A 27,317-nucleotide genomic window follows, 5' to 3' on the forward strand; every position below is an offset into this window, starting at 1 on the left:
GACGATGATGTGAAACCTTAACCAATCCTTGCTCTACCAAATCAACTATGCTAAGAAGGGTGATCGTTTCTAAAGATTTAGGAATGATTTTCATATTGTCAACACTCATTTAAATACCCAATGATGGAGCAATCCAAATAAACGTTTCCAATTGAAGTTAGATGCTTGCAATTAGGCCCAAATTAACCTTGCACTGATGCTTGCAATCAACAAATGTTGAAAGTTATGGATACTTGTTTCATCGTAAATTTGCCAACAACAATATCTCCCTTTCATCTACTTCTGCTAAACTTGAATGAAAATCCTGATCTAAGCAAGGAACCATCGAAAGCATGCTATACCTCCAAATAATAAAAGTAATCCACCATGAAGACACAATGAATTATAAACAATTTTGGCAATATTATTGCAAAAATCTCTCTAAGTCTCTCCTACAACTGATATCTATTCTACAACTGAGAAGGCCTTGACTTAAATAGTTATTCATTACAATGAAGGGTCATGATTGATTCAAGATCAAGGGCCAAGATTATGCCAACACCCTAATCTAACAGCTATAAGCATTTAATGGTTGACCAATTACAAGGAAGCACCACCTTGTGGGCCAATGGGAAAACTACATTGCTTTTATTGACCAATTAGAAAATAGGTTATAAGCATTATGAGGACTCTACATGTACACTTAGCATGATCAGATTGGATGTGCTTGGACATGTGCAATTGAATTCTTTTGACTGGGTGAAGACAAGTGTACAACATGCTGATCTTGTAAACTTGATCAATATCTTGGGGACGAGAAAATATTTCTTGATCCACAACATTATCAAGCCTTCAATAGATTGTGGCTCATATTCCCAAATTGCTTCATCTTCATAAGTTTTCTCTATCATCCTTCATTTAAAAGTCTTCACATTGCCATGATTTTGAACTTGTAGAAGTGATGTAGGTAATTCATGTACTTGAATCTTGAATCTTGGGTTTCCGAAGAAAATTCAAGTTTGATAATCTTCTCTGTGTTTTTATAGCCTTGGTTCTTTGATTTTTATCATTATATTGTTACCAAGTTTGCATTTCCACCTTGATCTTAAATTCCAAGCATCATCAACTTGTCTTCTTGATGAATGACTTGTATACATTTGAATTGTCCATTTTGCATTTGCTTGAATTCTTGGATTGGAAGCCGTCCTTTTCTTGAATTCTTCTAATGGTTACCTCATTTGTTGTTGCCATAGTTCGTCATTCTCTAAGCACCATTTTCCTTCACAGGTACCTTGCAAAACAAAGTAGATAATTGTAGTAAATCTGAGAATTAGTTATGAAATCCTGTATACTTTTTTTGCCTTTTTACCATCAAATTAACTTTAAAATTCCTATTTTTAGACCCTTTTAAACTATTTCACATGTAATTGTTAGAGAAAATCAGATTTGAGGGGGGCATATTATATCTTTTAGGTGGAATTGGAAGTTAATAAGGTGGTGGAAATCTAATAAGTGTTGCACAATGGTGTCCAAGGTAGGTGCAAATTCTATTACAAAGTAAAATATTTGCTTGATATTAATAGCGATCAAGAGATCAATTTATACAAGAGACTGAACGATGTTTCCATAAGAAACAATGGTAAAGAATAGAAACATTCTATTCTAGAAACAAAAAACTAAATACTAGAAACATTCTAATATTTATAGGAGATTACAATAGATAACCATTAGTTACTAAACAAAGATAATATAAACTATCTATTATTGTAATACCCTCCCTTAATGGTTAATCTATCTAGAGCATGAAGCTGCCAAAAGGCGTATGATGCAAATTCTGTCTGCTTCGGGTGCTCTGCACTGTTTGCTATGGGTTGCGAACCAGATTGTTTAGATCAAGACCAACTTGAGTAGGTTGAGTTGCAGTACCTAGAACCACCTTATCGCTATGGCAATATTCAAAGATGGTTAGCATTCGTTGTTTCCACGTATCATAATTGTGACCGTTGAACTTCTCATTTCCCTCTAGCAAAATATTAGGTAGAGATGACATAACATGTTTTTTAGTGAAAAAGTGAAAATTTGTGAAGGCACATACTTCGAGGCAAAAAAGGACTCTGAAAAAATGAAGAAGTATCTAGAAGAGAGCTTGAAAAACCCAAAAGGAATATGTTGTCAGATTTTGGATTTGCTAGATCAAGAAATGAGGCACAAAAATCGAGGCACCCAGAAAAATTGGACAACCCAGACGAGCTCTTGAAATCCCACCAAGAATATGTGAAAATATTTCAGATCTAGTATTGAAAAATTAGGGTTTTGAACAAAAATGACCTTCGCTACAAAAAAGATTAGAATAATGGTGGATTTGTAGAGAAAATTGCAAAATATGGGCCACAAATAAACAACAGAGGTTTGTAAAAAAACGTAGACGACTCCAAATAAGCAAAAACCCACCACTTTTTTTTTAAATGGAAAAAACGAGCCACAAAATAGACACAATGTTTAGAGAAATTTGGATGCTAGTAGAATAAAAATCTGGGCGTGAGTTGCAGAGAAATGGCACCCAACAAACCTCCACGTGAATAGCAGAGAATAACCCTTAATTTTCAGAGGATTTAGTCGCACTAGTTGCAAATAGAAGGGCGCGAATTTGCAGACCAATAAAGCTCGTGGGAGTTACAGACAAAATGGCACGACTTTTTGGTAGAAAACCCTAGTCGAACCAGAGGTTTTGGAAGCAAAAATACTTGAAAATAATTTCAAAATTAAAAGGCAGATAATTTCAGTCAAGAAATTCTAATTATTTTTGAATTTTCTGGGAGTATTGGCTTTGATACCACATTACGAAGTAATTGGAAAATATTTGCTTAATATTAACAGTGATCAAGAGATTAATTTATATGAGAGACTGAATGATGTTTCCTTAAGAAACAATGGTAAAGAATAAAAACATTTTATTCTAGAAACATAAAACTAAATATTAGAAACATTCTAATATTTACAGGAGATTACAATAGATAACCATTAGACACTAAACAGAGATAATAGAAACTATCTATTATTGTAATAGATTCCACCTTCTCCTTAGACAATCTTGTTCAAGGTGGCATTGGATTCCACTCTTCCCTTGGACATCATCCAAGCTTGTCCTCATAGCTTTTTTATGCCCTTTTGTATGAAACAAACTCAGCTTTACTTGTACCTTGTTATTTTCAGATTGAAACACACCTTGGATCATTGATTTGATTCTGAAATTGAGATATAAATTATGAATTCCCCTTGATTTAAGATCTGAGTTTGCACTTTTGTATAAAGGAGGTTAAATTTTTTCAAGAATTTAGATCAGATTTAGATGGTGTAAAGGCTTAATTACAACTCAAAATGATTATACTCACTACGGGGGCCAACCTGGTATCAAAGTTTTATCAAGGCCACAGGGTGGAAATTTGGGGTAGGTTGGATAAGTGTTCAAGGCAAGTGCAGAATCCGCACTTGCCTTGAACACTTGTCCAACCTACCCCAAATTTCCAGCCTGTGGTCTTGATGTCCAACAGTAGTGCAGATTGCACACCTCCCTTGGACAAGCTTCCACACCTCCCTTGGACAAGCTTCAGGCTTACCATATCTAAAATTTTCATATCTTTGTTTAACTTTGCTATTTCATTTCTGCACTTGAACTAATTGATTGCATTGCAGTGGTCTTTAATGTCTTGATTTTACCCTGAAATCTGAGATTTGATCATGAACTTTATCTTATCAGAAACCTTGCTTCATGTTTCTTATGGGAAAGTTGATCCTTCATACACTTGGAAAAACTTTCTTTGGAGGAGAAGCTTGGTTTGCACCTTGAAATGCTCATATTTATCAGAGGAATCAGCATGGGGTTGAAACTCTCGCAAGATTAGGCGAGCGGCAAATTGAGATCCTTGGAAATGCTTGTACAGGAGTGCGAATTCTGCAGTTCCCTTGGACAACTGTATCCAAGGTGAGTGCAGATTCTGCACTTGCCTTGGACATCTTCCCAAGAGCTTCTAAGTCTTTGTCATCTTAAACAATTTTCAACCTGTCTTCTCAAAAAGCTTGCTGCTCAGTGATCTTAATTTGCTTCATCACCAGATCTGGTCTGAAAGATCTCAAAATTTGGTTCTTTACTTTTTTAGATTACTCCATCGTTGCACCTCATCTTCACTTTGTTCTTAGGTTTGTTTTGTCCTTCCTTTCTAAGTGAATGTCATATCGGATCATCGATAAAATTTGGCAAGATGTGGAATTGCTTATAACTTCACTCCTTTAATTTCCTGCCGCTCAAATGGACCAGTGGCCCACACCTAAAGTAGATCAAACTTATGCTATTGACTTGGAGATTCTGAAACTTCCACTAAACTACGACTATTTGAGACATCAACTCTATTGCCAAGTGAAAAGCGGGGGTCCCCATTTGGAAAGGGTTGTGTGTGTATTTTACCACATGAACACTTCCTTGCTTTGATTTAGAATGGCCCATTGATTCTAGACTGTTGTCATGACCATTAGTTGTAGTACATGTTACAACTCAAGCATCCTTGCAAAAGAATAAAGTATGATGCACGACTAATTGTAATGTCTTCTTTCTGAAACAAGACTCAATTATACTATCAACGTGAAATGGAATTGTTGGTTATTCGTTATAAATTCATGGAATTCGGATTGATGGTTAATCATTATGATGTTATATGAATTAGAAATGGATAGCTAATATGAATACTTGTTATAGTGATTTTCATTTGATTAAATGATGAGAAATATGTTGTTACCATGGTAAATTTCTTTTGCAAGAACGCGACCAAGGGGGGAAGCTTTGCTAGAAAATGAAAGGGTATGAGGGCATCACTTACCATTGAGCTAATAGGTATGGGTCCTAAACCACCTTCGTTGAGGTAAAAACGGACTAGGCAAGCAAGGGGATACAAAGTGATCACCATGAGCTAAAGTGGTCTGCGCATTTAAGAAGATGATAAAATAGTTAAATGGAACAATTTTGTTGCTTGTATATATTAATTTGAACTTACAGCTTCCTATGATAACTTACATGTCTTAATATAATGATACCATGGTACCTTTATATACTCGTACATGTATAGACATATATATGTATGTATGCATAAATTTAAATGAGACATACATGAGCGTATATGCCCACTTAAAATAAGACGCATATGCAAGATATGTATGCTCAGAATATCACGTATATGCACAAACACACACACACACACACACACACACACACACACACACACACTTATATGCATATACAAGTATAGATAGATATAGGATGGTATCCTTATATTAACACTTAAGAGTGAAGATTATTATTTCCAACCTTGGCTATGTCTTAGTAATATTATTCATGTCATCAACCCTCTTTATTTTTCCAGTGGCCTATTTGATATTTTCTCTTTTTGAAATAGCCACATGTGCTATCGGCCCTTGTTGAGGCTCTTGAGCGTGACTCATGACGTTGGCAGCTTTCTATATCTTGCTTGTAACTGAGCATGCTTGCGAGAATAAGGAGACAATCTCTTTTATGCAATTCATTATATATCAGTGGGGGAGTTTGCATATGCTAGCTTTTGGCAATTTCTTTTACCATTTGTAGACCTCATTCATAGTCCCATGCTCCATTTTTGCAATAGGATTTTCATATACTTTGTTGTGTTTTGCACATGCAGTGTCATGCACCATATTTGCAATAGCATTTTTCATAATTACATAAGCTCTCTACTGCAAATTGCACATTCAGCGCCGTGTGCCACATTGGTATTAACATTTCATGGCTCATTGGCTCTCTTCAGAGGTTGCACCTACAGTGTCGTGGGATTGCACCTATGACTTCATACATTATCAACTTGCTCCTCTATTGCGATTCATTTGTACCAGTATTTATTAGAGTCTATAGGCAAGGAGCCATATCCGGTTTCATTAGCACTTGAGGACGATAATCCCTCTATCAGTTTGTGCATTCTTTCTACATTTTTCTCTGCCATTTTGTTTAAAAGTCTTAGAAAGTTCTAGTTTGGAACTTTGAAAGAAACATTGATATATTAGATGGAGCTAGACGGACTAACTCTAAGTTGAATGCCTTGTTTACATAAGTTTATTTGTGTAAAACATGCAGAAGGATCAAAGTTATCTATTGCATACTGTTATGATTGTTCTTTCAAAACTTAAATTAAAATTGGAAGCATCTCTGACCCTGTGCAATTGTAACAAACGGATTTTCATAACAAAATAAAGGCAAACTAGAAAGAGTTTTCCTCAACTAGTTATTGAACAATTCATAATGAATTCCTTTTCATGAGACATTAACTGCTTTTAACTACCAACGATTTACTGAAATAATAAGGCTCAATTGAAATAACTATAACAATGATCAACTATAATAACTATAATAACAATTAACTGAAATAATTATGATAACGTTCAATTGAAATAACTGTAACATTGATCAACTGTATTAACTGATATAACTGTAACATTGATCAACTATAATAAATGAAATAGCGATTAATTGAAATAATTGTAACAATGATCAACTGTAATAACTGAAATAACGATTTACATACATATATGTAAAGTAAATGCATAACATGAAAAAGAAAGAACATACAAGAAATATTTGGTGAGTCTTTATTTAGTTGTGCAAGCCTCGGCTTTTGGTAAGAGAAGAAGCATTGACTTAGGCTTAACCTCCCAACCTCGAACCATATTTATCCCCACGCAATCTATTGAATAGAAAGGCCCTCCCTATCCCGGGATCAAGCTTGGGATACTTTTAGTCTAGCCACCTAAGCATTCTGGTGTTTAGAATGTCCGCACAGTTACGGACTGACATGTCTGAATAACTGGCTCTACTAACATCAAGTGGTTATAGATGGAAATATCCCTTTAACGACCTTGGCCAAGGTTTTTCTGATGGGTTCAATGACCTGATCACCATCGCTCAACTTGACAACAGGGGAACAATAGTATGAACAAGCATGAGCTATTAAATGAATTTAGTTTAAAATTATTTTGTCATGTCTAACTTTTATTTTCTTTATTATTGTAGATTCCAATCTCACCTCTTCACCTTTTCCATGGCTATACAATTGGTGAATCACAGGTGTTCGAATCTTAGAGCAATTGGCTCTGTCCTGTTGATCCTCATAAGAATATTATATGTTTCTAGCTTATCACATTCTGTGATTTGAGAAAAGGAGCTATAAGCATTGCAAAATAATATCATTTAATTGACTTTCAATGGCATAAATAAAATATGGAATCATGTCATGGATACTTGGCTTTTATTCATCTTAATCGATGATATTATAAACAAGGATGATTTGCTTCATAATTTGGATTTGTATCTAACTGCTATAATAATCAGATTGCAGTAATACTGTTATAAAACATATTTCAATACTTGGGATTTGGACATCCACATAACCTGGTAGAAATCTGGAATAAGATGGAGTCTTGCCGAGCGCTAATAATCAGCTTCTCCACGGAATGAATCTTCAGTCGTGATTTTTGATGTAAATTATAACGATTTCTTCAGCAAGAATCGATGAAAAAGGCATTTGTTGCAAGGAAAATGCATTAGAAATCAGGCGGTATATAGCAGGGATATCGTGTAAAAAAATGCAAAAATATTCAGTTGATATGTGAGGAAGGAATCGAGTGATATATTGTGTGTTCATGGTCTCTCTCAACTTCATTATATAAGAAGTATTCAAAGTCTCTTTGGCTTCTAAGAAGCTGTAACATAAAAAGAAGAGACTTGGCTCTTGATCGCCAATAAAATATGCCAAGTGTGCATTTCAGTTTTTAGCAAGAAATTGAATGAATATGGAAAAAGATTTGAAGGTTATAAATCGAGGATAATTATAATTTATATCCATCTATTTGCACGTAAATATACTTATGAGGTGGCATCATATTATTTATAAAAAAAATATTATGGTGTCACTTTATTCCTATATCTATGTGCACGTACATGGGTATACATTATAATGATGATGTGGAAAAATCAATCAAGAACCATTTGAGGTACATATTATTTTTTATTAAATAAATTTAATTAAATAAATTTATGTTTTAAATGTTTATTTAATAGCTTATGCGGGTCCATCGATTGTATCCTGATGTTCAAGTTGCTAGGTCCTTACCAAGGCAATTAAAGTTCATACTTGTCAACCTGATAATTGGACTAAGCTAGTATCCCATTCCGTTGATCCTATTTAGCAATGCTTCCCCCCTTCATCTTCTTCTACAATCATTTGTGCAATATTTCCATGATAATAACAAGTTCCATAGTAATTTCATAATAACATTTAATATAGATAAAGAATTTAATTATTAACCATAATTCCAAAATCAAGCAACCGCTAAACATCACATGACAAATAATGGATAACGACCATCTTCATTAAACAGTTAACATAATCAATACAACGGACATAAATAACTACCTTCTTCACATGATTATGAAAGAAAAATCCGTTCAATCTAATGGCTATAAATAAATTTAAAATGAGGTCAAAATTCGGGATGTAACAACAATACTTATACAGGAGCATCTTCAATGTGCCTCTGAGATAAGAGGAAGCACTTTTAGTGAGTTAAGGAAACTGATAAGAAATAACTTGAAATCATTATGTCAATATCTGTAATAAGCCCAAGTTGGGCATGAAGTAATTGACTGTGATAAACAATGATTGTTCAAGGATATAAACAATCATACTGAAATTCATCAAGGATGAGAAGCAAGGTTGAGATAAAGAGTGTGGGCTGATAGGAAATGAACAATGAGTTATACCTACAAGATTAGAGGAAGTAATCAGAAATAAAATAAATAGTTAATAAATTTAAACAAATATTGTAGGCTGAGTCAACTCATGCTGATCAAGTGGTACTAATCTTGTTGTCAAGTCAAGTGGTAGGTGATCGGGCACATAGTGTCCATTTAAATCCTTGGCCAGGGTAGGTTTAGTGGCATGCTTGACGTTGTGATCACTAGAGGTCAGGATTGCAAGTAGTTGGATAGATGGGTTGATGGGAAGGACTCCATAGCCTTGCTGGCTGCCCAGCCGACACTCTTACACCAGGACACTTAGTGGCAGGACAGGGGTGTCCCATGCGTAATCTTGGGTAGGGAGGGCCATTCTCGGTTGAGATTGTGTGGGGATACTTAAGGGTCCGCAATTGGGAGGTGAAGCCTCTGACAATCTCTCTTCTCTCCACAAGATGCCAAGACTTGCGAAAGACAGAGATGTGATATACATACAAGTTATCTTCCTTTTAACGGGTACTTTACTTTTATGTATTCACTCTTTTAGTGGAATATATGTTTGTTAGTTAATATTGTTAAATCGGTTACTCTTTTTCAATGGACTAGGACTCAGTTAATTTGCTATAACCATTGATCCCTTTCATTTGAACACTTAGAGTAGTTGATATAATTGTTTTCATGTGAATATGAAAGATATGGTTTATTTTGTTTATAATTAATTGTTTATTTAGAAATGGGAAAAATTAGCATGTTACAATAGGTGTCGAAGGATATTATTAAAATCCTTGAAACTTTATTGGTGTTTAGTTATGGATTGTCTTTGAGCAAAATGATAGCTCCTTGTTTAAATGTGCATACATTGAGCTTGATGCCCTAGATTTTTTGAAGTGACCCTTATATTACAAGAAAACGGAATCAATGATAAATTGCATGAATTCACATGTGAAGGTTTAACCTAGTTTAAGGCTTTATGATGAAGACTAGTTTTTTCGTACATGATTGACTTTCATGATGCATCTCTTTATTTCAATTTGTATATTGCCATTTTCTTATCTTAGGATTCTGTTTTATTGTTTTCCAGGGAGGTGACTTGATCAAATGGGACAAAGCAAAAGTTGGTTACTATGTTGGTGTTGATATTGCTGATGGATCAGTAAGTTCAATGATTCTGCTTCAAAATAATGTATCCTATCACTTTAGATTTTTGCAGAAGATAGCAAAATATAATTTTTCTTCATATGTTAAAATAGTTGGTTCTGATCAAGTTGTTGGATGAGGGAGTGTTTTTTCCATTTCAAGTGGTTATATGTACATGGTTATGTGTATTTCATTCGATCAGTTAGGGTAATGGCTTGCCATTAATTATTGGCTACATCTTCTCTTTTGACTGACCTAATTTTAAACAACAATTGAAATATCAATTTTATCCGAAATCATGTATCTAGTAACTTCATACATATTTCTATGACCATTTATTTTTTAATTCCTTAAACTAAAGCTCCAGATATTTTTCTGTCTTTCAGCCTTAATTCTTTTTATAAATGATAGAAATCTGGTGGATTAACTACTAAAAAGAACATAAGAAGTTGAAATTACAAATTCCCATGAATGAAGAAAATATTTCACATGCTTATCAAATATATAGTTTATCATAAGGGAATGCCTATAATATTTTCAAGTTAATTGCAAAATATATTAATAGAAATCTAGAGCTGACAATTGCCATAAAAGAGATTACTTGGAATGTCAACATCTATCTTCAATCATAAATTACAATTACTACCTATCTTTGTCCACCATTATAAATTTGTTGAATTTGGAAACATTTATGAGAATATTATCTAGAGAAGATTATGTTTGTACAAGGAGCATGCTACTTTTTCATAATAAAATCAGACATTTTGATCTTTAAATTTGACAGACTCACAATATACCCTGAATCCTTATGATGTTTGATATGAGGCCCAAAAGTGCCTAGGAGATGACACACGAACTATTTTAAATGTGTTAGCATAAGCAATTGTAGAGAATGTGGTGCTAGTATCACTAGAGTGCTTAAACACCTAGAGAGATTCAAGAGAGAATAAACCTTGAAATAAGTATTTTACAAGGTTATGTGATGCAAAAGTTTTGTTACCTGTACACAAGCCAAGCGGTTAGATGTGCTACAAGATGTTTGTAGGTATTGTCTTGTTGTGGATCCATGAAAGAATAATCACAGTACATAAAAATACAAGTGTGGAAGGTGAAGTGATGTCTTGGCAGTTACACCAAGCACAAACATTCATCTTTACTTGACTCACTTCCTCTATTCTCTCTGATCTGGGCACGGCCTCATGTGCCATTTTCATCAACACACTTGCATAAGATGCACAATGCAGTGCTTGCACAACTATGCATAACATTGTTTGCACAAATTTGCACATAGCACACATGCGCAGCCACCCAACACTTTCATTTGCATAGTGGGGTCTCGCACGTAATTGTGCCAAATTAGATAAATCATGTGACAAATGGGACATTGACATTCACATGAATATGCTGTCATACATGCAACACCTGGTGGCCTTTGTGCCAAAGGGCATGGTACTTGGCACCATATGCATCTAATATGTGACAGCATGTACCACATGATATAGCACCGGATAAATGTGACACTTGGCAGCATCCCATTTACATGCGCCACATGTGCTTAAGTGTTGGACATTCGTTAGCATCTATGGAGTGCAGATGGCAACCTAGCCATACTGAAACAATATAATTTTTGCATTGTACTATGTAAATCATGTCTAGTTAGAGAGGAACTTACAGATTCACATGCCAACTGTCTGCACATATTTTCCAATTTTGATTCTGAATAGAAGTGGCATATTTGCAAAAATACTTCTATCAAATGTGTATTTGATTTGCATAATTTATGATCCTGTCCATTACCAGTGAATACACAAGATCCTCCCCCCCTACCTCCTAGGATATTGACTGATAAACAATGATTGTTCAAGGATATAAGCAACCATACTGAAATTCATCAAGGTTTGCTCGATATGGCATTCACCACGCTCTTCCTAAATGGATCTGCACAGTTTATGGAAGCATACTTAAGGGAAGTACAATTCTATGAATTTGCATTACACTTGATGAGGTTTCATAATCAAAGATTTGAAAGGCACCCTAGGTTTTAGTATTTTATCTACAATCTGATCTTCCAACACAATGATTTTTTCTTCCATGAAGGAAAATCTTTCCAACACAACCAATTGGTTTTAGTATTTTATCTGCAATCTGATCTTCCAACACAATGATTTTTTCTTCCATGAAGGAAAATCTTTCCAACACAACCAATTTTTCTTCCATGGAGGAGATTTTTACTAATACTTAGCCATTTTTTGATCTTTGAAGGAGAATTTTTTGAGCACAACCATTTTTTTCTTCTATGGAGGAGAAATTTTCCAACACTTAGCCATTTTGGCATCTTTGTAGGAGAATTGCTTTTCAGCAAAACCATTTTTTTTCTTTCGTGGAGGAGAAATTTTCCAATACTTGGCAAATTTTGTATCTTTGGAAGAGAAATTGTTGTTGGCACAACCATTTTTTCTCTCTGTGGAGGAGGAATTTTCCAGCACAACCATTTTCTTCCATAAAGGAGAGATTTTCCAAGATAACCATTTTTTCTTCCATGAAGGAGAGATTTCTAATTTTCCAACTTTACTTTAAATGCACTTGAGTGCATAAGGGAGGTCTAGGCAGACTTCTCTTGTTTTGAAGGATTTAACCCTACTTACTCCATTTTGCACGTTAGTGGAGTATTGGGTCTTAGGCAGGCTTTTCTTGTTTTGAAAGATTTTCCTTCATTTCATAGAATCCGTGCTCGGGTTTAGTTTTGGGCTTTAGGATTGACTTTTCTTGTTTTGAAGAATTTTTTGGCTTTTGGAGAATTTTCCTACTTTTGGAGGACTTTTTCGACTTTTGAAGTAATTTTTCATTTGGAGGATTTTTCTGCTTTTGGGGAATTCTCCTTCATTTGGAGGATTTTCCTTTATTTAGAGGATTTTTCTGCTCTTAGTAATTTGGAGGATTTTCATTCATTCCATGGAATCTGTGTCCGGTAAATTTCTTTCAACATTCCTTTTCTCTATATGTGTTTTTTCAGATGTTCTTCAAACTTAACCATTTTTTGGTGTTTTGCATGCCTTTCCACTTTTGGTTATTTCTAGACTTAACCATTTTCTAATTGACTCAACCCTTTTGTCTCTTTATCAACATTAGCTTACTTGTGGCCAAAAGAGACCTGCCACAAATATGCTTTCTAAAATAGTAAGTTGTTCTAAAGTCAAAAGAGGTCAATCCTGAAGATGGTGAAATTCACTAAAAAACAAACTTACTAAAATTTGACAAGCTAAAAAGAGTAAGTTGTTCCAACGTCAAAATAAGGCCAATTCGGGAGGAAATGAAACTTAATAAAAATAGGCATACTAAAATAGAAATTTTCAAAACTAACATGTCAAAACATTCAAATTTTGACTTTCTTTCTGAAAGATCAATTCTCATTCATACTTGACGTAATGAACATAGATAAACACACAATTTCCATTCTAGGCGCAAGGTGGGCAACACTTTTCTAGACATAGTGGCCAATTTTATAATTCTTCATTCAAACAAGGGGAACATCAGGGGATTGAGCCCAAATCTACCAAGAACGAAAGCCAAAAACACAAGGCCAAAAGTCTTATAAGTCGTCTAGTACCCCGAACGACCAACAACCCAACTAGAAACATAGGCTTTGTTTTGTTTGATTACAAAAGTACTTCAAGGTGTCATGCATTATTTAGATTTTGTTGAACTGTATTTCTAGCTCCAAGAAGTCCATTATCTGAAAGAATCAAATACATGAATGAAATAGCATTTTAACCATAAGAGAGCCTTGAAATGAGTCATTCTTGCAGATGCGGTGAGTGGAATTGTAGCAATACTCCCCAAGATGAAGTCGTTTTGGCTCAAGATGTTTCCTATCAAGATGTTTGCTCAAATACTCTTCTACCTATTTGTTCACAATTCTCATTTGGATGATAACTATTGCTTGATTCCAATTTTGTACCTATCAATTGAAAAGCTAATTGCCAAAACAAGTTGATAAACCTACTGTCCCTAACACTTACAATGTTCCTTGGTATCCTGTGAAGTTTGAATATCTCTTAAAAGAATAGATCAGTCACTTGTGGTGCACATTACTTAGAAGACCTAGTTTGAAGATAACCATATCTTGTGAACCTATCAGAAAGAAACCTAGATGTGCTCAAGTATACCAAACACCTTGCTTATGTGCCTCAAGTGATCTTCCCATGTTTTTCTGAAAATCGAGATGTCGAAGAAAACCGACTCAATTTTTCTCAGTAGCACGATAAATACTTGATATATGCATGACTGAAAGGTGGTGGGTGCATTGGTCATCCCAAAGGAAATGACCAAGAACTTGTACTGCCCGGAGTGACATCTGTCAGCTGTTTTGTGTACATCCTCATCTCTAGCATCTTAATTTTTTTAAGAGGATAGATTTGACTTTCACGACAGAAAGTAACCAGTTATAACCATCAGTTACAGCAAAGATCAGATCTAAAATGAGGCGCCACATTACCAATCTTATTCAGCAAAAAATAGTTAGAGATTTTCCATTTTCAGCAGCACTCAACATGTTTCAGCATGCAAAATAACCTCACCTCTCAATTATGGCAATGATTATTAACTCCAGGTTAGCTATATCTACTTCGTATGAATGAGCAGTGCCTCCGACTTCAATAATAAAAGGACCAGTGCCTCTGCTCATTCTGGCAATAGAGTCAACTTCAGTGAATTTTCACGTACAAATTTATAATGTTTTACGCACTTTACTGCCAACAATTAAATAATCAAGGTGCGACAGATTAAATATATACACAATCTTAAATTAGGCCAGATTGAACTTTAACTCCTCTGGTAGGGAGACAAACTGGACACAAATACGGAAACAACTATATATTTCACAATATTTGTGACGATCAAATTTAAAATGCTAAATGACCATGTCCACTTATCTAACATTTAAATTGTATACAAAATTCCAAAAAAGAATTACAAAAGACGATTCATTTGCAGTTTAAATTTCCATGCTATTTAGAAATAAACAAGACTTTTTATTTTATTATTAAAACAAAATAATTGAATTTATATTACCAAGTCATATTATAGACCTTATTCCTCCATACAAATAAACATAAAATGCTTCTTTTTGAATATGGATTGCTTTGAATATATCTTGTTCTTTCAATATTCTTCCGCTACTTACATCCTTTTCTAATTTAAAATTGTGACTATTCAAATGAATGGTCATATCTCTTTTGAAATATATTTTGCTCTCTACTTAGTTAATCGCATCACTTCAAATATAAGACAAGTAGTTAATGGTACCTGTACAATAATTTCTTTTAAGTAAATCACACTTTTAGTTTGTCTTTGATTGCGATATTGTAATAGAATATGAGTCACTTTGGATGCATAATATATGATTGCACGTTACATAAACCTTTATCTCTATTTAACCTTGGTCTTGATTTGATATGTATGATTATTGCCTGAACCTTAATACTTCTGATTATTGCTAGGCATAAACTCAATCTTTTATAGACATTATATTATATTGCTTGGTTCGACAAGTTTGAAACCCACTATGACACTCTTATTGATGGCTCCCAATATTCGGTAGGTTCTCATTTCTCTTCAGTTTGTGGATGCACAGATACCTTGCCGTTTGGATTATTTGGGTTCACAATATTTCTGAAGCATGAATTTGCTTCCATCGATTTCTTGAAACTGACTCAGTTTAGAGGTGCATCGTTCGAAATTATTAGGCCAGACTTCTGAAATATCCAAATGCTCATATGTTTAATATTCCATACTTGACGGCTTGCTTTCATTCTTTATATTGTCATTGATTACGGCAAGCATTACATATTCGAATAAAATTTTGTTTTGACGTCTCTAACTGTCAGTCTTGGAATGACTGATTGATTATATTTGCTGGTGATTTCCAACAGTCATTGCACTAATAGAAAATTATTCTGATGATACACTGTGCCTACACATCGCACTGTCTTATGCTTTTGTCTCAACGTATGCAGAGTCATGTATTGTTCATTTGTATCAAGCTGTGCATATTTCTTCATTTGCATCATTATTGTACATTCATACGTATTTCTGAACTGTGTTGTATCTTGGTGTACTAATATTCTGCGTACATCTTCATGTATATTCTTTTCAAACTTGAATTGTTTTATTTGCAATCACACTGCATACTGTCCCTCTGGTGTTGGCTGTGTATATTTTAGTGTATACTCTTCTATCACCGTGGCAACCCTGACTGAATCTGCATGACATTGATTTTATAAAATACTCTTTTATTACATTATAATGTGTTAGCAATCTCTAGTCTTCAACCAGAATCTGAAATTTTAGTTTCCTGGACATATGTTCCTTGTTTAATTGATTATTTATAGCTGATAATCCAGAAGTCCATTGTTCTCATAACCCCTTTGCTAATAACTTTGCATTCCATGAGCTCACTTTATGTTCAGGCTTTCGGTCAAACACACTGCCTTAATCACTTGAGGCATTTGATGTGTGAAAATCAACAAGCTGTGATAAACTTGTAATTCTAATTTCACTAGCTGCTGTTGCAGCATATAAACATTGTCATCCTGCTACTAGACATCGTTGTCTCCTTATGCTTATAGATAAGGAAGTTGCCATTATCAATGATTTTGCTTATGCTCTCAATATCAATGCCAATGTTTCATCAAATCTCCAACATTATTTCTTAAATGGAGACCCTAAATTTTACGAAAATTTGGGCTCCATCACTTCCAATTTCAAAAGCTTGCAATTTACCAATCAATGTTTCCCTAATAAAACCTTTCAAAAGAGTAATGGCTTCTTCAATTGCATATACCTTGTTCTCATAGGCCGGTGTTAAGGATTTGAGAATATTTTGAACAACTTCATCTTCTGTTATAGTTCCTCTTGTGCTCTTTATCCCTGTAGTAATTTCTATAATCCTCTATACATATGCTCTACTACTCTCATCCTCTTGCATTTGGGCATTTTCTAACTTAGCGTTCCAATTCTGCAACTTCTCTTTCTTTGTAAAATCATCACCCTCATAAATTTTCTAACTTAATCCAAATATTATGTGTTAGGTTCCTTTACCTCAATGAATTTTGATTCAGACAGGGCACTAATCAACACTTTGCTTGCAATCATGTTATACTCGAATATCTTCTCTCTTTTTCTATGCTTGAAGACAGATCACTCTTTGATTTGACATCAACTTTATCCCTTGTCATCAACCAGTAGTCAATTCCCATACAGATCAGATGTGTTCGCATCTTGTTCTTCCAACCGTCATAGTTATCTTCATCAAACTTAGGACTCTCCTTCCTGTAAGCCATAGATCTTCTCAAGTTTTTAAGCTTCCTTCTTAGAGAGGACCTGTTGCTCTGATACCAATTGTTAAGAAGTGAATTACACACACAATTGGGGAGCGGATGGGGGGTGAATTAGTTGTGAGCAAGCCGAACTTAGAAATCTGATCTCCAACAATTAAAATAGCGATGCACAACAACAAGAAACCATACATCATCACACAATGATTTGTTGACTAGGGAAACCCTTGATACGAGGGAAACCCTAGTGGGGATGACACCCACAAGATAATATACTAATATGTAAGTTCCTTGTGAAAGGATGTGATTCTGTTACGAGTCAAATATAATGCATTTAGTATAACAATATCTGTTGGAGGACAAATCCCTATAAGGAGATCTTGAGCCGTTTTTAGAAGGTTGCAATCTTGTTAAAGGCTGAAAGGAAACAAGTAGAACCACTACCTAAATGCTCTAGCAAGTGTCAAATACAATCTTTCAGGATAACATATCCAAATGCATGAACTGGCTGATCTAGAACGTACTTGCCAAAACAGTTCCTTTGAAGCTCACCTGAATTGTTCAACATCGTCACTACTTTGCTTTGATCATCCAACATAAAGCTGACATCATCATCAAATGATCTCTCATACATGCATTCCCAACCAAGGAAAATATCTTTCCTTTATGCCCTTTTACAAATAATTAATTAGGTCGGCTTGCTAGAGCTTATCCAATGTACATTTAACTACATAGGTCCATGCTAAGACATACATGCGTTCATAAGCCTCATTACAATTATTACAATAATGATCCCACACATAACAACATTAATATTCCATTTTACAATGATAAAATATACGCTTCCTCAACATAGTCGACTTTTAGTAAAATTTACCACACATTACAAAACAATGACCTTTCCAGAATGACCCAAATGCTTTTCACTCTCGAACATACACGCTCTAACAAGTCTTCTATCATATCCCAAGCTCACTAACATTAATTCTTTCTCGCCAATAAGACATAGCAAAAATGCTATCAACTGTCTACAGTGTCCTTGCTACTAGAGTTAGTTTGAGATGAGCGAGATCTTGGAAAAGAAATTTCGAAAAAAAAAACATTTAACAAATCTAAATATATATACTACCTTTTATCCTAAACCCAATCCCTTTAAGACGTTTGCATACCGAGTTTCCTAACCCTTAGTTATTCTATTGTCTTCTTTGGGGTGCATCCTTTAAGGTTTTTCTTGGAAGGGACATTCCCTATTTAATGCCTTATCACATATGCATATTTTGATGTCTTTTAGAATATTCTTGGCATTATACTAACCTTCAGGCATGTTGGTGAGATAGAGATAATTCTTACATACTGACGTTATAGAGGTTGTATCCATTAGGCAGTGTTGGCCAAATGAGCATTATGCCCATCTCTTGTACTGACACTATATATCCATCTCTATTGTGTCAGCCTAATGAGTAACTATACCCATCTTTGATACTAACACTAAGAGTTGCATACTACTTCATTGTGTCAACCAAATCGGAGTGGACCCATCTCTGATATTGGCACTAGAAGTTTGTGGTCTTCCCTTCTTAAGGAATTCTACTAGTCTTTTTATTATTAATTCTAATAAATGAATTATCATATATGAATAATCTTTTCTTTGAAATATCCATTAATAAATAACTAAATGAAGTATAATCTACATTAAATGAAAGTTCACCCCCCTACCACACATACACAGATATATCAACTACTCTTAAATAAAATTAAAATAAACAATATATAATTATACCTTTATGGTTGGTGACCATATTGCATGGGTCTCTTTGTGAATGGACACCTTCCTTGTGTTCCTTTTCCTTTTAATTGTTATGTCTTTCCCTTATCTTCGATTCAATGGCTTTAACCTTTATTCAAATCATATTCATTCGATGTCCTCTTAACATATTGGGCGGCTTTAAATATGTGCCTATGCCTTTTTACTGGTGTCTTCCCATGGCCATGTCTTTTGGCCTGTAACTATACCCATCTCTGATACTAACACTAAGAGTTGCATACTACTTCATTGTGTCAACCAAATCGGAGTGGACCCATCTCTGATATTGGCACTAGAAGTTTGTGGTCTTCCCTTCTTAAGGAATTCTACTAGTCTTTTTATTATTAATTCTAATAAATGAATTATCATATATGAATAATCTTTTCTTTGAAATATCCATTATTAAATAACTAAATGAAGTATAATCTACATTAAATGAAAGTTCACCCCCCTACCACACATACACAGATATATCAACTACTCTTAAACAAAATTAAAATAAACAATATATAATTATACCTTTATGGTTGGTGACCATACTGCATGGGTCTCTTTGTGAATGGACACCTTCCTTGTGTTCCTTTTCCTTTTAATTGTTATGTCTTTCCCTTATCTTCGATTCAATGGCTTTAACCTTTATTCAAATCATATTCATTTGATGTCCTCTTAACATATTGGGCGGCTTTAAATATGTGCCTATGCCTTTTTACTGGTGTCTTCTCATGGCCATGTCTTTTGGCATGGATGGATTTTATACTAATTATGTTCCTAGTTATTAATTTATTATGTTTACCGATTTAGTTTTATTTTAATTTAGTTTGGTTTTATTAGTATTAAATATTGTTTTTAGTTATTTTATTTAATATTATCCAAGTTCTAATTATTAAAAATATTGAATAATATTAATACAGTAAAAAAAAAAAAATGGATTAGAATGCATTATTCCTATGTCATTAATATTATTAAATTCATATTCAATATTATTTAAAATTATTGCCAATATATATTATATGATGATATAATGTACATTTCATTGGTTAATTTATAACTCAATCAAGTTCCATTGCAGTGTCTCTGTCATTATTCCCTATAAACTGGTTTGCTGCTTGTCTTCACCAAGCTGTAACTCATCCATAATGCAACATAAACGATAGCGAACATAGACATGATGTCTACTCTATACTCATTCTAGTGCACATATGTAAGCTTGCATACATAATACTGTTACCAACTAACCTCACTGAACTGATAATCAACCTGTGATATACAAAATTTGTGTCTGTCATGAACATACAAACATATGTCATCATCAATGACAAAACTAGTCATCAATACAACATCTAAGGTATTCATCCAAGTGCCAACAAAGGCCTCAACTTCAAAGAAATTCTTCATTGTTATTGCAGTTTTGTGGATGTGAGAGATCAACCAAATTATTGCTTAAGGAAAGGCTTCATTCAAAGGTCTTCATTGTGCAGATTTGTGGAATAATATTAAGAGTTGGTGCATATATTTGATGCTTATTCAATGCAGATTTGTGGATCATCATTGGAAGCCAATAAAAAGCAGATGACAAGTTTAGTCTTGCTACTACAGAGATGCTATAGTGCCTGTGTTACCGTAATTCATGAATAGTAAATTGCTACAATGTTTAGGAATTGAATTGAAAGGTGCAAGGGTTTTTATGTGCAGATTTTTAAAGAATATGCTCACTAAGAATCATTTTAGCTGTATTTAATTTCTAGAATATTTTATATTTGCAATGTTATTATATCTTCCCTGACAAAAGGTTTATTTTTTATTTTGAAATTACAAATCAAAACCATACATTGAAAAACACAAACGTTTGCAACTTGGAGGTTGGATAATCTGTTGGGTCTCTTACAGTGGAATTAGAGCTATTACACTTAGGTGCACTACTCCTAGGCTCAAGCATTATGCTGCTGCTGCAATATATCATAAATGAAAAAAAATAGGCATCTACAAATTCTACTATTTCTTATTTTTTTGAAATAAATTAAATAAAGAAAAAAATGAGGGTTTCTTACTTTTCCATCAACAAAATGAAACAAATATAAAACAAATGTAAATAAAAGAGAACAACAAAAAAAATGTATCTCACTTCTTCAAATTTGCTTCAAATTTGTAGCTACTAACTTGCACAAACAATCAACAATCGATATTTGAGAGCTAATCAATCTATTGGTCTATTATCTAATTCTAATATTTTTATCTAATCCTTCTTTTTTTGTCTTCGTTGTGTTTGCATATGAAAGAATGCTCCTTTTGTGTTTGAAAGAAAGCTATAAACCAGAGTTCTTAGACTCAGACTCAGCTTGGACTCAACAAGGCCAACTCGACTTGTGACTTGGCTACAACTCTGCTATAAACATAAAAATCCTAGTTACTGGATTTGTACCCTTGAGGCTGGATCTGGGTTCAGATCTGATTTGTGCCTGGATTCGTTCTCATTGTTTCTGGATCTTGATTGTGTTTCCATTTTTAGCCAAGATGGGGAGTCACACTCAGTGAACCATCATCAAGGAAAGCAAGAGAGAGCACAAAGGAGATGATAGTTCACTAAGTATGACCCAAAACATTGGCCAAAAAATAGATACACAATCAAAATCCAAAAACAATGAGAACAATACTTTGAGGATTGTGAAAACCTACTAGCATTGATTGTCCTTTTTATTATTATTTCCTTTATACTTGTAATAACTTTGATTCATAGATTCATACTAGAAGCATAGACTCATATTATGAAATGACTTAGAATCATAGATTCCTACTATGAAATGATTTAGTTTTAGAATTATGTATACTTCTCTTTATTTATTTATTGTGTATATATATATATATATATATATATATATATATATATATAGTTACATTGCCTTGGGGGATTGGGGGACGGCGAAATGGGGGGACAAGTTTCTAGGATGGGGGGACAAAGGGGCCTTAATTTGGGGACAGTGGGGGGACGGCGGTGGGGGATAGGAGATATATATATATAGTTACACTGTCTTGGGGGACGGGGGGACGGCAAAATGGGGGGACAAGTTTCTAGGACGGGGGGACAAAGGGGCCTTAATTTGGGGACAGTGGGGGGATGGCGGTGGGGGATAGGAGAGGGGGTATATATATATGCATATGGTACTTAAAATGCTAGTTTTGAAAATATGTATTGCAATATAAAATTTAAAGATGTAAAAGAGTAAATAATTGAACATTGCATTGAATTGGAACATCGAACATTAAACATAAATAGTTGAATCTGCAAATAGTCAACATCGGGATGTTCCCCATCATCGGTGGAGGTAGCAGAATCTAGTGGCGTTGCTGGGGATGGGGGAAAGGAGTCCCCAAGTCCCTGGTGCGTTGAAGTCTCTAGGACTTGGGGCAAAAAGTGGGGGGGAGGGGGACACATCCCCGTATTATTATATATATACATACATGCACACACGCACACACATGAACCCTTACAAATCATAATAGGAATTTTTTTTTCACGGATCTGATTCACATGCCCGAATCGGATTTGTATCACGAATCAGCTACTAAGATAAAAAGCCAAAATAAAACTATTAAAAAATAATTATTTTTCAATTGATTATCTGTTTGCTGCGACCGTTAGGAGCTTGGGACTCAGTGTGTCAGCCCATACTTCGACTGACTTGGCCAAGTCCAAGGCTAGATTGAAAAACAACCCATTTTGGTGGATTCACCTATGGACTTGTAGAGTCCTACCAAGACTCACAGAGTGCTGTAACTATGCAACAAAGACATGAGAGCATTAGATACCAATCACCAGAAAAATTTAAAATTGGAAAAAAAGAGAGTTTTAGACCTTCCTATGTGTTCTACACTAGCTCCTTTTGTGCTAGCTTTGATCACCTATGATGGTTTTATGGTAGGTAGTATAACACATATTTCCTCAAACATGTCATGCCTTGTTCTATTGAAGACTAACAAGAAGACAGAAAATAGTGCTAACTTTTGTAGCCTTAAAAATCCTTTCTTCACCATTTACAATTAGCCGGTAATCTCATTTATCAACTTTGGAGCCAAATTTATATCCTAATATTTGATTTGTTCCTATAGTATATGAGTGACTATTACGAGGTAATTGGTAAATACTTGCTTGTTATTAACAGAGACCAAGAGGTCAATTTATACAAAAGAATGATCGTAAAGAACATAAACATTCTATTCTAGAGAAAGCAAAAAATGAAAGCAAACTAAAGCTTAAGATATTTACAAGATAACCATTAACTAATAATAGACGACTTATCTATTATTATAATACCGTCCCTTAATGGTGAATATATCAAACACACCAAGCTGTCCTTTGAATTTGACAAACTTATCAGGACCAAGAGGCTTGGTGAGAATGTCTGCAGTTTGATTTGAGGTAGGAACATACTGCAGATCTATAGTCCCGTCTTCAACCAACTGTCGTATGTAATGACAATGAACATCCACATGCTTGGTTCGTTCATGGAAAACTGGATTCTGTGCTAACTTGATAATGCCTTTGTTATCAACAAACAGAGTAGTTGGTCCTGTTGGTGACATCTGCATATTCCCAAGCATCCGACGAAGCTAAACAATTTCACATCTTGCCTTAATAGTCCCTCTGTATTCAACCTCTGTAGAAGAGAGAGAAACTGCCTGCTGCCTCTTGCTGGTCCATGTGATTTCACCAAATCCCAAACTGAACACATATCCAGATGTTGACTTTTTATCATCAACAGAGCCTGCCCAATCTGAATCTATGAATCCATTGAGTTTAGGATTAGAACTCCGAGAGTATAGAATTCCATAATTTGAAGTGCCCTTCACATAACGAAGCACACGCTTCGCTTCCATCCAATGATCAGCCTTAGGAGCTGTCATAAAGCGTGAAATATAGTTGACTGCAAAGCTAATATTAGGCCTAGTAGCAGAGAGGTAGATGAGGCTGCCTACTAGTTGCCTATATGTAGTATCATCAACGGAAGGAGAATCAGACTTTGCTGATAACTTGAGACCTTTCTCCATAGCTGTAGATGCAGGTTTGCAATCCTACATTCGGAATTTGTCTAACAGGGCCCTGGCATATTTGGACTAAGAGATGAATATACTAGAAGACTATTGCCAAACGTCAACACCTAAGCAATAATGCATGAGCCCAAAGTCAGTCATATCAAAAGACTGGCATAAGTTTTGTTTGATTCCCTGAATCAAAGATGTTGAATTGCTAGTGATGATCAAATCATCCACATAGATAACCAAAAGGATGATGTCAGTGTCAGTAGTCTTGATGTATAGATTTGAGTCTGAAGAACTCCTCTTGAAGCCTTGATCATTGAGGTACTTATCAATCTTGATGTACCATGCCCGAGGGACTTGCTTCAAGCCATAGAGAGCTTTTACCAATCTGAGAACTTGATGGTCTTTACTAGCAACCTTGAAACCAGGAGGTTGTGTCATGTAGACCTCTTCATGGAGATCACGATTCAGGAAAGCACTCTTGACGTCCATCTGATGGACCTTCCAGCCAAACTATGCTGCCATGGCTAGGACTAATCTGATGGTGCTCATCTTTGCAGTAGAAGCAAAGGTCTCCTCATAATCAATGCCTTGATACTGAGAAAAGCCCTTCGCCACTAAACGAGTTTTGTACTTATCCAAAGTACCATCTGATTTGTATTTGATTTTGTAGACTCATTTGCAGCCAATGGGTTTCTTCCCTGGTGGAAGATCAGAAAGGACCCAGGTGTTGTTCTTCAGTAGGCTCTGATGGTCAGATGTCATGGCCTGTTCCCACTCTAGAATTCCTTTAGCCTCAGAATATGTTTGAGGTTCAAACACACTGTGAATGTTGGCCATAAGAGTAAAGTTAATAGAATCTGTAGTTTCGCTCTTTTTTCGAGTAGTTCTCCCATCAATGAGGTCATCATCACAATGGCAAGTGTCTTAGCCTACCACTTAGCCAGATAGGAGAATGACCAATAGTAGTACTAGGAGATGCTTGATCAACAAGATCCTCATCAGAAGAAACTGGATCAAACTCAGGCGAATCATCCACAAAGCGAGGTGATCTTGTAGGAGAAGCCAGAGGTGTCTGTAAAGGTGTCACTGGAATAACTGGAGTTGCAGGAGCTAGTGGAGCCCTCCCATCAAGTGGACCTAATGGAAGCCGAACTCTCAAATCATGAGCCTGCATAGGTTGGTCTGCTGGATCAGGAACAAGAGAAATAGGCATGGATTGTCCTTACTGCTCATCAAAGACTACATCACGGCTATATATGAGATGAGATGTCTAAACATCAATTAGGCGGTAGGCTTTGTGAAGACTGCTATATCCAGCAAGCATTAGTTTCTGTCTCTTGGCATCCAACTTGGTGCATGAAGCATCAGGGATTCAAACAAAAGCAAGAGAGCGAAAAACCTTCAGGTGACTGATTCTGGGCTTGCAACTTGACCAGGCCTCTTCCGGAGTTTTACCTTTGACCGCCACTGTGGTTGACCGGTTCAAAAGATAAACTGCAGTGTTAACTGCTTCTGCCCAAAACTGCTTTGGAACATGTCTGTGTTCAAGCATGGAACAAGCCATCTCGATGATTGTCCTGTTCCGACGTCGAATTACACTGTTCTGTTGTGGCGTGTGAGGTGTGGTTAACTAGCGTTTGATGCCATGTGTATCCAAGAAGCTAGAGAAAGCGTTAGAACAAAATTCACCCCCATTGTCTAATCTAAGAGTAATAATAGATTTCCTAGACTCTTTTTCAACTGAGGGTTTAAACTTTTGAAATACAGTAAATGCATTTGATTTCTTTTTAAGGAAATACACTCACATTTTTCTACTGAAATCATCTATAAACAAAAAAAAAACTTGGAACCAAGAACAGAAGGAGTGGCCATAGGGCCGCAGATATTGGCATGAACAAGTTGAAGTTCCTGAGAAGCTCGCCCAGAATCGCCACTGGTGAACGGTGTGCGATGTTGCTTCCCAGCTTGACATGCATCACAAACTCCAAGGTGTTGAATCTGAATCTCTGGCAAACCAAGAACAAGCTCATCCCAAGCAAGCTGTGAGAGATAATGTACATTTAAGTGCTCATATCGCTAATGCCAAAGTGTGTTGATAGAAGATCGCCGAGTAGCCACAGCTAAGTCCTGAAAATCACCAGAATCAGTATGCCTTAAAAGAACATGATCCTCAAGACCCACTGCAACAGTAGACTTAGTCGCCCGATTAGTGATGGTGCACTGATGTGAACTGAAGGTGACTGCCAAGTGTGGAGAATGTCGCAGCAACTGACTGACTGAGAGTAGATTTAGTTCCATCCCTGGAATGTAGTACACGTCAAGGAATATGAGATTCCTCCCCACAGACTGAATCTGAATGTTGCCTTTACTGACAATCGTGTACTCTTCTCCACCACCAAAAATAATAGAATCTGAATAAGGCTGGTACTCAATAAACCAGTCTTTGTGCTGAGTGAAATGTCGAGAGGCACTTGAATCAATGTACCAGGCAAAGGACTTCACATAATTTGCAGGTCTTTTAGCCATGAAGGCGTAAAAGGCAAATTTTGCCTGCTCAGTGTGCTCTACACTGTTCGCTTTGGGTTGCGAACCGGATTGCTTAGACTGGGCAGCTAAGCATTTCTAACATTCAACCTTCATGTGACCAAACTTGTGGCAGTAGTTGCATTGAATGTTCTTCTTTCTGGAACCATTGGATGCTGGAGCAGAAGACTTCTGTTGTGATGGTTGCTGAAACTTGCCCTTATCCTTCTTAAAGGATTTCGCAGCAAAGGCTTGCTCAGTGGAGGTGGAACTGGAGCTGCTACCGAACTATTGTTTCCACCGATCTTGTTGAAGTAGTAGGGTGCAGAGATCAGTGAACTTCAGATCAACATTAGTAGATGTGATGTTGAGAGTCTTGATAAAATGCTCATAGGATTTTAGTAAACTCCGAAGAGTGATTACCACAATATCCTCTTCCTCCATCTTGCGACCGATGGCAAGTAGCTGATCACGGATTTCCTGAATCCGATTTAGGTGTGCTTGGAGTGTCGTGCGCTTATCCATGACAATAGAAAATAGTGTTTTTCAGAAAGAAGGCTCTACTCTTGTTGGAAGTCCGACCTTTGAGGTGTGTCTAGATTTCAGCAGCTGTCTTGCTAGATGGACTCTGAGAAAGCTGATCATCAGCTACAAATAATTTGACAAGCATCACTGCCTCTCGATTATTCGAATTTCA

The 27,317-nt window shown here is 35.5% G+C and overlaps 1 protein-coding gene across 2 annotated transcripts in view; it reads left to right on the forward strand.

Annotated features, from left to right (window-relative positions):
* Positions 1–27,317, forward strand: part of LOC149552882 (mRNA capping enzyme family protein) — a 256,559-nt gene that overhangs the window by 48,931 nt on the left and 180,311 nt on the right. For both annotated transcript variants that reach the window (XM_089788424.1, XM_089788423.1), the window contains exon 5: positions 9,867–9,938. In XM_089788424.1, coding sequence (XP_089644550.1) covers positions 9,867–9,938 — 72 coding nt within the window. The remainder of the gene's footprint in view (positions 1–9,866; positions 9,939–27,317) is intronic.

The sequence above is a fragment of the Cupressus sempervirens genome, chromosome 6 (assembly GCF_028749045.1).
Source record: "Cupressus sempervirens isolate cs-2001-9-10 chromosome 6, ASM2874904v1, whole genome shotgun sequence".
Taxonomy (NCBI): Eukaryota; Viridiplantae; Streptophyta; class Pinopsida; order Cupressales; family Cupressaceae; genus Cupressus; species Cupressus sempervirens.